The sequence below is a fragment of the Ascidia mentula genome, chromosome 2 (assembly GCF_947561715.1).
Source record: "Ascidia mentula chromosome 2, kaAscMent1.1, whole genome shotgun sequence".
NCBI classification, from domain to species: domain Eukaryota; kingdom Metazoa; phylum Chordata; class Ascidiacea; order Phlebobranchia; family Ascidiidae; genus Ascidia; species Ascidia mentula.
This window is the reverse complement of record NC_138567.1, coordinates 2,075,893-2,089,037: the sequence shown is the minus strand read 5'-3', so window position 1 is coordinate 2,089,037 and position 13,145 is coordinate 2,075,893. Positions and strand designations below refer to the sequence as shown.

Below are 13,145 nucleotides of genomic sequence, written 5' to 3'. Positions count from 1 at the left end.
CCTCCACGGAGGGGAAAACACCTTCGTCACGATTGAATAATTTTAATTTTTTACATAGAAATTGTAATTTTTTAGTTTTTATTGCAATAAAACGTTTCATATTTTGTTTACCAGCGGCCGTCATAAGAAACCTCAAAAGTTGTTGCAACACTTGGGGTTCATTTGCTTTTCATATCCCGAAACGATTGTTGCGACCTCTTTCCAGTGGTGCATGTTCCAGCGGAATGAAACCAACGGCGATTGTATCTTAAATCATAGAATACTAAACAGTATTCTATGCTTAAATGGTTGAGAGATCTTGAATTTAGTAAATTTTGAACTTACGTAAAAAACTGTGACCCATCATATTCCAAATCGTTGAACACAATTTTCTACTTTTACCACTGCTCTTTCGAAAAAATACGGGTTTGCGTTATGTGATTAACAGTCGACAATGTTAGCATTTGCTTAACTGCAAGGTTCTATGCAACGTCAATATTTATAATGGGCATGCCTGTTTCACTTTGAGCGCTGTATCTCCCGGTTGCTTAAGAGAGAACGATGCTAAAATATTTCAATCCCACCTATGTTCGAAAGGAATATGTCTATGCCCACGACGAGACGACAAAGAAATGGTATTCCTTTCCAACTACGAAAGTCATAATTCAACCATTCGAAAATAAGAGCAATGCAATTTTTAACAATAATTTGCAAAAAATCGTAATTTAGGGATATTTTTTTCTCCCCAAACAGACGTTAATACAAACGCAAATCTGGGCTTCGGACATAAAGCATTGTTTAAACTTTTTTAAAAAAGACATTATTAGGCAGTTTAAAATGTAATTTTTGAATTCACAATAGGCGTGAAAAGAAGAGGAAACTAGTAAAAATGTGCAATACCGTGAATACAATCAGAATCAATGCGCCGGTACGGGTGTACGAAGCTGAAATCAGGGGCAAGGTCGTCACCGTGACGGATTGTGGTTGGTTTATAAATCCAACTCGACACCGGCGTTTTCGCGAGTTTTCATTTGGTTTAGCGTGCATTTGTGTTAAGGTTGGTTTTGTTAACGTCGTTGTTGTTAAACGACAACGGCCTGTATTAAACTATAATGCTGAATTCTGCAAGAAATTGCCTGCGGGCGCTGCAGTCGGTCAAACCCCTGGCTGCACGTGTTGCACCCGTTTCATCAAACCGTAAGTTTTAATTTAGTTACTGCTTTATGAAATAGTTTGAAAAGTCGTTAAAAATGCTTTTTATATTGTGTGAAATAGTGTATCGTAATTTTATTCCAAGTCAGTAGTCTATGTGCCATATATGGGTAAAATTTAAAATAAATGTGCAACTAAATGTATCTCTTGTAGGAAACTATGCAGCAAAAGCAGCCGCTGCATCTGAAGCAGGAGCTCTAAAAGGTGAAGTTGTGGCCGTCATTGGACCGGTTGTTGATGTTCATTTCAATGATGGACGTCCACCGATCCTAAATGCCTTGGAAGTTGAAGGACGTGACAACAGATTGGTGTTGGAAGTTGCGCAGCATCTTGGTATTAACTATGAAAATATAAATGGTTTATAATCTTAGTGGCCCTGTGTAAACAGTTTAGTCAGATTTCACCATAGAGAATAACTGGTGTTGTTATAAACATAATGTTCGTTTGGTGGGTTAAAAAAAATCAGAATAAGGCTTATACATATTTTATATATATTCTTCATGTCAATGTGCAGAAAGTAGGATTGCTCAATTCAAATCCTATTACTGAGTGCAGGAAATATGTTAGGGAGAAGCAAGGAATATGTTTATGCTTTTACACATTTTGCATATTGTTCTTCAAAACCTGTGACTGTATTCCAATGGTCATTTTTGGATTGCCTGGGTGCTTTTTTTGGAGTGCCGGGAAATAACTAGAAATTTTGTGTTGGCTGGCAGGGTTCACGGATCACCCGGGGCTTTGGGTAACCAAGGTCTGTCTGTATTAAACTGCAGTTAGCATGGGGCTTTTTATTAATTCAGGTTTTCTGCCAAACTAAGGTCTCCAAACCAATTGTTAATGAGTGCCTCCAGAAAAAATTAAATCTGTAAAAAAATTTTAGGTCAAAACACCGTCCGCACAATTGCTATGGATTCCACTGAGAGATTGGTGAGAGGACAAACAGTTGTTGATGTAGGCTCACCAATCAGGGTTCCGGTTGGCCCTGGAACACTTGGAAGAATCATCAATGTCATTGGTGAACCTATTGATGAGAGAGGCCCAGTGGATACTGATAAGTATGATTCTAAATTCTTAACCTTTTTACATAAATACTTTCATGTTTATCCATGTTTTCATGTTGAAACAAACAATTTTGTATATATATATATCTTATCGTAATGTCGTAGATTAAAACTGAACATGCCAAATGGTTATTTTTCATCAGTCTGAATTCGTAATGTATGTAGGTTTAAACGGTAAAAGTTGAAACTATCCGTCTGTAAAACACCACTGCTTTTCATCATATTTACTCAAAACTTTTATTTCCACAGGTTTGCTGCAATCCATGCCTCACCTCCAGATTTAATTGACACTGGTGGTGCTCAGGAGATCTTGGAAACTGGTATTAAGGTTGTAGATTTACTTGCACCATATGCCAAGGGAGGAAAGATCGGTAAATAGTTTTTTTATTGTTTATTATTGTTAATTCACTTTGTTGTTGTTGAAATGTATATATCTGGTTTCTGTAATCATTCATGATCATGACCATATGTAGTCATCAACTTCTCACTGTCCCAAATGTATCATACGCCACATTCAATCTGGGCAACTAATGCTAGCACCTATTTGTAGTTAAATGTCTGAAGTCACACCTGAATACTGCCAGTATTCAAATAAAACGAGACTACAAACCACTGAAAGTCACTTTGGCAAAATAAGACATATTACTTGTCACTACAGCAACCTTCTGTAAGCACATGCTGGAAAGCTGGTGTTTCTTCTGTTCTAAAAAAAAAGAGAGCACCCATGTTAGCGACATTTTCTCTTAGCATTGTAAAGATTAAATTTAGTAGCTTCCAAATTTGAATGTTTTTCTGCTTGGAAGTTTGATTCTAATGCATGAAATCTTTTGGCAGGTCTCTTTGGTGGTGCTGGAGTGGGAAAGACTGTGTTCATCATGGAACTGATCAATAACGTTGCCAAAGCTCATGGTGGTTACTCTGTGTTCGCTGGTGTCGGAGAAAGAACAAGAGAGGGGAATGATTTGTACCATGAGATGATCGACTCTGGTGTAATTTCACTCCAGGACAAATCCTCCAAGGTACCATACATGTTTAGGTTTTATCTAGCCTTTATTACCTATTGCAATGCAAAAATCAGCTTCAATATAGACCACGCAAGACTTTCCGTGTTCAGCATTGTAAATCTTGCACATTTGGACATAAAGTGTAGTTTTCATAAAAAAAAGGCTTAACTTAGTTTAACCTGCAGGTAGCGTTGGTGTATGGACAAATGAACGAACCACCAGGTGCTCGTGCCCGTGTTGCCCTCACTGGATTAACTGTCGCCGAGTACTTCCGTGATGAGGAGGGTCAGGATGTGCTGCTTTTCATTGACAACATTTTCAGGTGAATATTTGTGGGGATTTCCTTGCTAATTGCTTTGCTTTTCTCCATGAATTTCAAACTAAGCCAGAAATTTTTATGTACATACTGTATATTATCATGTTAGTTGTATTTATCAGTGTTTTTGTCAATCATAGAAAATAATGAATGCTGTGTAAACTGATAGTGTTTGTGTCACGAAGGTTTACACAAGCTGGTTCTGAGGTATCTGCTCTGCTGGGTCGTATCCCATCAGCTGTGGGTTACCAACCTACTCTAGCCACTGACATGGGTACAATGCAGGAAAGAATCACCACCACCAGGAAAGGATCCATTACTTCTGTGCAGGTAAACAAAACTTCTTTGTGTTCTGACCTCCGTAAAGTATGGTTGGAAAGATTAACTCGTAACAAAAAATCCTGGTTAAACTTCACAAAATGTCACTTTAGTTATATAGACTGTGTTTTGGGCTCTTTGGTTAAACCAGATGTAGTTTACTGGCAATTTGTGTGGACAAAAATAAGATATAAGTGAATGGCAAAGTAAAAATTTTTTTGTTTTTGTTTTTCAGGCTATCTATGTGCCAGCTGACGATTTGACTGATCCCAGTCCAGCCACCACCTTCTCCCATTTGGATGCCACTACTGTGTTGTCCCGCCAAGTTTCTGAGTTGGGTTTCTACCCAGCTGTGGATCCACTGGAGTCCTCATCGCGTATCATGGACCCTAACATCGTTGGATTGGAGCATTACGACTGCGCTAGAAGAGTGAAGAAGATCCTGCAGGTGAGAAGACGTTGTGATTAATCTTGCTAAACTGTAGGAGATTATGAACTGTTTAATCTTGGTATATGCTTATCAAAACAATCAGCTATGCCCCCACCTATATTGTATTCATGCAGCTGGTAAGATAATGTCCAAATAAAAACCTTCTAAATCGGTTCGCGTAAAACATTTCGTTCATTTTTTAGGATCAAAAATCCTTGCAAGATATCATTGCTATCCTTGGTATGGGAGAACTTTCTCAGGAGGAGAAGCTTACCGTGCAGAGAGCGAGGAAAATTCAACGATTCCTCTCCCAACCATTCCAGGTAATGTGGTTGTGTTTGACTTGTAATTTTAATAGTTATTGCAGCGGGACGTTACATACCAATGTGTTATTGCAACATGTTGGTAAATTAACTAACTGTAGGATGTTGCTGGCTTACCTTGCAGAATGTTAATAATTTTATTGTGCCTTTAAGTTTTATATACAGTGAGTTATTTTATATATCAGCATGTGTTTTTAGCACTATTTGAGAAATTGTTTTAAATTTTCCGGGTGTTTGCATTATTTTACTGTTGCAGGTTGCAGAAACCTTCACTGGCACTCCAGGCAAACTGGTCACACTTCAAGATACTATTAAAGGATTTAACCAAATTTTGGATGGTGAGTGACCTGTTGTATAGTTACATTGAAAAAGACCCTGAATCCATTGTATGTTTTCACTTCAATTAAAATTTTGTAGTTGCTTAATGTTTTCACCTTGGGCACTGTTGTATTGTACATTGTTGTAAGTGTCGATGCATATTATAACGTTAATTTTCATGTTTAAGGTGAACTTGATCACATACCAGAGGGAGCTTTTTACATGGTTGGAAACATAGGAGAAGTCATGACAAAAGCCGACCAAATCGCAAGTGAAATGGAAGATTAAGATGATTTATTCAAGTTCAGGCGTTTCTATTTCGCAATGTTTAAAAGGAGTTCATCATTTATTTGCCCATAAATTCGTGATGCCACCCCAGTTCACTTGTTATGTGCCACTTTTGATTGGTTTCCTTGTTACCCGCTACGCGAAAATTCAGTAAAATCTGTTGCGTGAAAGCAATGACTGTCTAGTTTCTTAATTCTGTAGTCCATTTCAGAACAGTTATGTGGCAGGGTTTAAGTAAGTTTGTTCCCTATCATATCACAGTGCGGGGCGGGCTGCATTTGCTCTTTTTGTCGGGTACACCGCTTTTTGCTAACCGTGATGCTTCGGCTATATTGAGCCACACTGAAACTGATGAAAAATGCTTAAATTCACGATACCGCCTGATAATGGATGGGCCTTTTTTGTAACTGATATATAGGTGCGCAAAATTATTCTCCGTGACTGGAATTCAAGAAGATATATTTTAATAGAAATACATTTTACTCAGGCAAACGTGTTGATTTTTGAAAATCAACTGGCTCTAAAAACGACAGCACGCCAATATTTACATTGTTTTAACATATTAGGTCTCATAAGTGCTGTTGACCTTGGCGTTAAACCAGACTTCAAACTAGCAGACGCAGAAATTATCCACGTCGTTGTGCTTTTCGGTGAACGTCGATCCGTTGTGTACCAAACATCAGATACAAAACACTGTACGACGCCCTAGGCCAAACAACTGGCAAAAATCCACTAATGCTGTGGGCCCGGTTGTCTCAAAACATCGAAACAACTGTATCTACATCTCAATGATATTCAAAATTGTTTAAATCTCCATTTAATGGAAAACAATTAGAAACATCGTCTCTGCACAATGAAACAAACCAAAATAACAAACTTTCAACGTCGTTGAATTTCATCGCTTTAAAGTTTGAAGGCAATTACAAAGTTTATAATTCGCACACAGCATTGCAAAGTGAGCTTATTCATAACAATTAAGCAGAACCCACCGCGAATCTACGAAAAATGGACTGTTTCTGTTCTGATGTCGTAGTTGGTTGGAGTAACTAAAAAAACAACCACTAGGATTGAAACACTGCACTCTAAAAAATTAATCTAATCTTGATAACACTTGGACAAAGCAATTAGACGAAAATCAAATATTTCCAATCACTCTTTTCAACGAGTGCACTTCGTCAGAGTCATTATTTATTTTTGACAGTTTAGAGGAAACGGAATTGTTTAAGTCTATATATTAATATATTAGCCCCCTACCTATCAATTCTTTTCTTATGAAGACATCTGTCGGTTCTAGCAACGTCGCCTGCAATTGGGCTGATTTGATAACAACTTTAATTTTGTTATCACCAATGCTGCTTTCACGACGATTTTTCAACATGAACTGAATTTCAAATCTCGTTTTCTTCCAAATTCCTGGAATTGTTTTTTCCTCTTCATCAAACTCAACTTCGTCGCTGGTTAGACTTGCTATGAGATCTTCATCCCCGCGTCTGCATAAAACGCTTTTTTTAACTCCAATGACGTATCCAAAAGACGCCGATATTACCATTTTTTTTTCGCATAGCAAGGCCCCACAACGCAGGTCCTTTATATTCGGCGATCTCAGCTCTCGTATATAAACGTATCATAGCCAACATGTTGAAACTTACGTAACCCCAAATGTTGTTTCGATAAGTTTTTGAAGAGGATTTATATCTTTTGTTGCAGCGATGTTGTCACATATGAGCAAAGACGCAACAATTTGAATTGGAGTTACACATGGTCCAGAGGGAACAGCCACGATAAGTGACATTTCCTTTGACAGTCCCAAGAAATGTTGTAGTGATAGTGGAAAAACGGAATACCTGTCAAAAATTAATTGGGTAAACTTTGCAGTGTATTGGAATGTTCCAACATTTTACCACGAAAATTTGGTGATACGAAACGTTAAAGTGTAGGTTCGTGGTTTCATGGATATTGTTTCCATCACGGAAAAGTCGTCACTATCATCTCTAGCTCTCAATACCTGGATTAACAAACAAAAAGCCTGTAATACACACACACACACACACACACACACTAGAGCTGTATTATCCGCACCCACACAACACCATAGGTAAAGGTATTGTAAATACTCAATGACTAGTCATATACAAAATATTGTATTGTTTGTGATACTTACTTGTACTAACATATCGTGGTCTGTTCTATAGCATGTCGGCAAACTGATTTCAACTTCCCCTTTAAATTTCAATCCATGCGGTTGTAGCAATATCAAGGGAGTGAGCTGCATGCTGCTCCATTCTTCTTTCTGCAAGTGCAGTGTGTCTTTTACCAACAGTAACAAACCGTTATATTCTCTTACTGCTGGGTCTTTTATTCCGTAAAGTATTTCCACGTTGATTTCCTCATCTTTAGCCAAGACCCCACCTGGGATAGAAATCATACATCCTCCAATTTCAATCACCCCTCCTTTTATTCCGATCACCTTTGATGTTTTCTGGTTGTGAACGTACTTCTACAATCCAATTAAAACGTTGTTTAAAATAAGCAATTACCGTGCATTGTGTTCTCGTCATCTCAAAAAAAAAACATTAACGCTTACCGATACGTCTGTTGTTATGTTGCCGACATATCCAGACAGACCGAATTCTGAATGAAACATTGGGGTCGAGGGAATATCTAAAAAATGATTCAACGTTTAGTTTCAAGATTGTACCAAAGCTTTACGGTAGTGGAAACCCTCTTTTACAGTGGTGCGTCACACCGACTAATTTGAACTACTTGAAACAACTCTTGTGCACTGATTCAGTTATAGTAGAAAATGATAATGGATTCAGAGATTTTGGTAATATTAAAATATTGAAATCCTCGTTACTTGACTGATTCCGGGTATCTTGTTCTATTGAGGAAAAATTGTAGGAGCGAAAGCGCGGCAATGAGGTATGGTCCACCAAGCGTGAGTGTGATGTTTGTAATCCACTTCGCCAGTGTGATGCGGATAAACGTGGGGATGCTTCTGGTGTCAAATGTGGAATCCTCATCCCTGGATGACAAAAACCTGGTGAAAATCACTTATGTGGTCAGTCCAGGTCGCATTCATGGCTGAGTAAGACATTTCTACGGGTGTTTGTGGTTTTGTATCGGGCGAAACTAATTAATTGCCGACCGGATATTTACCTTTTGTGTGACTGCTACATTTTTTAACGATCTTGATTTTGTCGGTGGAAAAACAAAAAGTCGAGGTAAACAATCTACAACCTTTTTAAAATACTTCACCCTTTCACGAATCGTGCTTGAGAAATATGTTTCAGTTAATTTACCCATAGCCGGTTGTGAATACAATGAAATACCGGATTCCTCATAATAACTTGAATCATCGTTGGTACTTTGTGCTGTCAAGGAAATATAAGTAGTTATGCTGCATTCGACCTTGTTAAAACATACACATACATGTCGTATGGATATGTATAAATTGTTGGATTTACATAATGAGGAAAGGTAAAGGTACTGAAAGCTGGATTACCTGTTTCCGCCATGTAGAAGTGTAATGCTTGTAATCTAGGTCCCAATTGTGCTTGATGAATACGTGGGTATGATACTTTCCTAGCTGAGGGTGCTTTGCGTAAGAATGGGTCTGATTTTTCAAAATAAAAATTATCTTTGTTGCCAATTGCTTTCCAACTATTCTATTAGATTATTTTCTTATATTTGGATCATGAACAAGTTTCGTGGTCATGTAGTTTTTTCTGTGGTTTAAAATCCTATACTACTCAACCTCCGAGTGATCAACTATGCCAAATGTCAACCATTAGAATCAGTTTTTAAAACAGAGCGGTTATTAAGAAACGTACGCATGCAGGTTGTAATCATCGACCAAACACTGCCATGTCGCAAACCACTGCTGGAAAGAAAATTATTCACGCGTCTGTTTGCACAAAAGATAAAAAGTTCAATTACCCGTAGTCGATTGTAAATACGATGAAATACCGGAATCCTCATTGCTACTTGAATCATCGTCGGTACTTTGTGCTGTCAAGGAAATATAAGTAGTTATGCTACATTCGACCTTGTTAAAACACGCACGCACATTTCGTATGGATATGTACAAATTGTTGGATTTACATAATGAGGTAAGGTAAAGGTACTGAAAGCTGGATTACCTGTTTCCGCCATGGAGAAGTGTAATGCTTGTAATCTAGGTCCCAATTGTGCTTGATGAATACGTGGGTATGATACTTTCCTAGCTGAGGGTGCTTTGCGTAAGAATGGGACTGATTTTTCAAAATAAAAAATATCTTTGTTGTCAATTGCTTTCCAACTATTCTATTAGATTATTTACTTGTATGAGGTTGTGAACATGTTTCGTGGTCATGTAGTTTTTTCTGTGGTTTAAAATCCTATACTACTCAACCTCCGAGTGATCAACTATGCCAAATGTCAACCATTAGAATCAGTTTTTGAAACAGAGCGGTTATTGAGAAAGGTACGCATGCAGGTTCTAATCATCGACCAAACACTGCCATGTCGCAAACCACTGCTGGAAAAATATTATTCACGCGTCTGTTTGCGCAAAAGAAAAAAAGTTCAATTACCCGTAGTCGATTGTAAATACGATGAAATACCGGAATCCTCATCTCTTGAATCAACCTCGGTATCTTGTGCTGTCAAGGAAATATAAGTAGTTATGCTGCATTCTACCTTGTTAAAACACACACACACGCACGCACGCACGCACGCACATTTCGTATGGATATGTACAAATTGTTGGATTTACATAATGAGGTAACTTAAAGGTACTGAAAGCTAGATTTCCTGAAAACTTCGGAATAATACTTTCTTAGCTGCGGGCGGTTTGTGTAAGAATGGGGCTGATTTTTCAAAAAAAGATCTAATTCGTTGCCACTTGCTTTCCAACTATTCTATTAGATTATTTTCTTCTTTTAGGGCATAAACAAGTTTTGTGGCCATGCACTTTTTTCTATGGTTTAAAATCATGAACCACTTAACAGCCGAGTGATCAACTACCCCAAATATCAACCCTTTAAATCAGTTAATAAAACGGTGCGATTATTGAAAAAGGTACGCATGCAGGCTCTTATCATCGACCAAGCACTGCCATTTCGAAAACCAGTGCTGGAAGAAGATTATTCACTCGCCTGATTGCGCCAAACATAGACGCGCTATCGTCAAGTGATAAACACGTAAGCATAATGGGCGAAAAATCTCCTATGCGGTCACTCCACGCTTTTGTGGCTGAGTGAGACATTTCTGCGGGTGTTGGACACACACACACACACACACACACACACACACACACACGCGACCATTTTCGTATGCAGATATATAAATTGTTGAATTTAGACAATGAGGTATAAGGCAAATTTATGTAACTTTAGATTACCTGCTGCGAAACTGTGGAACGATGCTATTGGTAATCCATACCAAGGGGGTGAGCGTGGGGGTGATTCTTTCCCAGGTGGGGATGCTTTTGGTAAAGAGTGGTCAGTTTGGCTACAATGCCTTGGCAGCGAAGCCTTTGAACCTTATGATCAGAATATTAGAACTGTGATCGCCAAATATAAAGGGCCTGCGCAGTGGGGCGGCCCTGCCTTGCTATTCGAAAGCATGGTATTACTTCTAGTTATTTACTAAAATGCTTCCCAGCCATTCTAGTAGATAATTTTTTGGGGGGCGGCATCGATAAGTTTTATGGATTGGGGGGACCAAAGCCTTTGCAGCAGTACAATCCTTCCAAGCAATGAATAATATTAAGACCCCCATAAACATTCATGAGTCATTTGCACTTGGATGGAATTATTGGATCCCATCTAGATAAATTTGCCCAATAGTAGGTTTAAAAAAAGATAGTTTACCCCATTGGACTTTTGTCATTGCATCGACAGATGACCCGAAGCTAGAACGTCTGAATGATCCAAAGCTTAAAGCAGACGGAGAAAGTTTTTCTTAAAAAAACAACTTCGATCAGAAAAAAATTAGCGTTCTCAATAAAATTACATTTCTACTGACTTTGAACTCTTTCCAGGTCCTGGGTACATTTTTGAATCCACTTCTCTCTTTCTGTGTTTAGGTCTTTGGCCTGATTAAAAGCGTGAATTGCTCGTTTTAAATAATATCCACTCTCATTAAATCTGCGCTGAATTCCATACACAGTGCCAAGGTTGTTTAAAAACACTGCAAAAATTGTGTACTTTACAGCATTTTCACCAAATTGATTTCTCATCATTTCAAGTCCAAGTTTATTTGTTGCTTCTTCTGAAGAGTAATCTTTCAGTAAGCGTTGACTCCATTCGATGTAATTTAAACATTCAACTTCACATAAACATGCGAATTCTGGCTGAACATTTTTCACATGCTGTATTTTTAGTCTGATCTCTTGCATGAATGGAATGACGTAATCACAAACTATATCTCGGTTTCGAAACAAATTCCAAAACTTCCAAGTTGGATTCAGCAAAGTAGTAATATTTTCTTTTATGCCGCCCACACAATCCCTCAGACCTCTAACCACTAGTTCTCCGCTACTGTCAGTTTGGTACAAGTCCGATGCTAGGGTGTAGAATAAAATCGCGGCAAAATGGTTTCCTTTCTCTCTGTATTTCTCAGCACTTGTTTTTACGACATCTCCATTCAACCCCTGGCGTAGAAATGACTCCAATATTTGCGACTTTGCTTCGTTCGCGGCAGAATAGTTTTTAGTTTTAATGGACTTCACAAACTTCTCTATCAGCTCAGTTGATTCATCTTTAAATGTAGAAACTGTGATATTACAGTTTGAAAAAATATCATGATTGTTTCAGAACTATACTGATGAAAACAACGTAAGTATGAAAAAAAATTATGAAGATTTTTCCTGATATGTTAGTCATAGGATGTTTAATTACTGTGTTAACCAGAATTGGTGACAAATATACCTTCGGGTTGTCGAGAAACTTCGCTTTCTTGTGAAGCTGATGTGCTTTCTGATGGTTTACTCATTTTAACAATTTCACTTCTAAAACTTTAATAATAAATAGTGGTAAGTCGGCCAATTTCTGACACACTTTTTTCAGGGCTCCTGAGTACATTGTTGTTGCCTCCAATACACGCAACTGTTGCTGTGACATGAAGGCTCTACCACTCACCTCGCAAATTTGCTCAACTGTTTCCCTTTAAGCCCCACCAAGCCAATACATTGGCTTTGGCCAGACAGCAGAGCGCCTTTTTTCTTTCGCGCATATCTCACGCTGAAGGCCGCATCTCTGTATTTCTATGGAAAAGACTTTTCCGGTTGGGAATTGCCCTTCTCGAACTCTGTCCTGCGTAACAGAGTAAAATTATGTGTAACAATGCAATGGGTCATGCATGGGCGCCAGTGTTTTGGTTGAATGAGCGCAGATGAACAGGCTGTTGCCAGGGCGATTTTCAGCGTGTTTGGGGCAGTTTTAGTTTGTTTTTCAGGGTTATTAGTCAGGCAGTAAATTGGTAGAGGGTGCTGTTGTACATGTAGCTGAAAAACTACCCAAATATTGAGGTTGATTTTGTGAAAAAATGAATCACAGAAAGTATGTTCAATTTGTGATTTTCTGTTAGTGCGGACCCTTGGCAAGGAATTGTGGCCAAATTTATAATCGAAATAACTACTTAAACTGCTCCCCCGGGGGCATTTTGACCCTCTGTTGGCCATTATTTTGGTCAAAAAAGCAGAAAAAAGTGTAGGTTTGTTTTGTGAAAAAATGAATCACAGAAAGTTACCTCCATTTGCGATTAAGTGAAGCCACCAACCCTCCTCTACACAATTCATGAAGAATTAGATGTCTTGTAATTGTCTTGGGGCCCCACCGGGGCTGTTTGTACACCCCCTAGGACTGACAATTTAGCAGTTAGCCTTTGCAAAACCCCCCAATGTGCTGTCTT

At 38.4% G+C, this 13,145-nt stretch overlaps 2 protein-coding genes across 2 annotated transcripts; one reads left to right on the top strand and one right to left on the bottom strand.

The window, feature by feature from the left end:
* Positions 1 to 975: 975 nt before the first annotated feature.
* Positions 976 to 5,423, top strand: LOC145890503 (ATP synthase subunit beta, mitochondrial-like). The gene is made up of 11 exons (XM_082981597.1): positions 976 to 1,176; positions 1,345 to 1,524; positions 2,072 to 2,246; positions 2,502 to 2,623; positions 3,087 to 3,271; positions 3,442 to 3,578; positions 3,758 to 3,902; positions 4,126 to 4,338; positions 4,524 to 4,643; positions 4,900 to 4,981; positions 5,149 to 5,423. Exons 1-11 carry the CDS (start codon positions 1,092 to 1,094, stop codon positions 5,247 to 5,249), a joined length of 1,545 nt encoding a protein of 514 aa, XP_082837723.1. The 5' UTR covers positions 976 to 1,091; the 3' UTR covers positions 5,250 to 5,423.
* A 781-nt stretch (positions 5,424 to 6,204) lies between these two features.
* Positions 6,205 to 12,509, bottom strand: LOC145889392 (uncharacterized). The gene is made up of 18 exons (XM_082980343.1): positions 12,374 to 12,509; positions 12,164 to 12,249; positions 11,259 to 11,993; positions 11,105 to 11,194; positions 10,633 to 10,773; positions 9,824 to 9,892; positions 9,392 to 9,502; positions 9,189 to 9,260; positions 8,755 to 8,865; positions 8,552 to 8,623; positions 8,107 to 8,274; positions 7,834 to 7,910; positions 7,594 to 7,746; positions 7,411 to 7,539; positions 7,151 to 7,254; positions 6,899 to 7,093; positions 6,504 to 6,739; positions 6,205 to 6,295 (listed from the first exon to the last, which is right to left on the bottom strand). Exons 2-18 carry the CDS (start codon positions 12,225 to 12,227, stop codon positions 6,246 to 6,248), a joined length of 2,577 nt encoding a protein of 858 aa, XP_082836469.1. The 5' UTR covers positions 12,228 to 12,249; positions 12,374 to 12,509; the 3' UTR covers positions 6,205 to 6,245.
* Between the last annotated feature and the right edge of the window lie 636 nt (positions 12,510 to 13,145).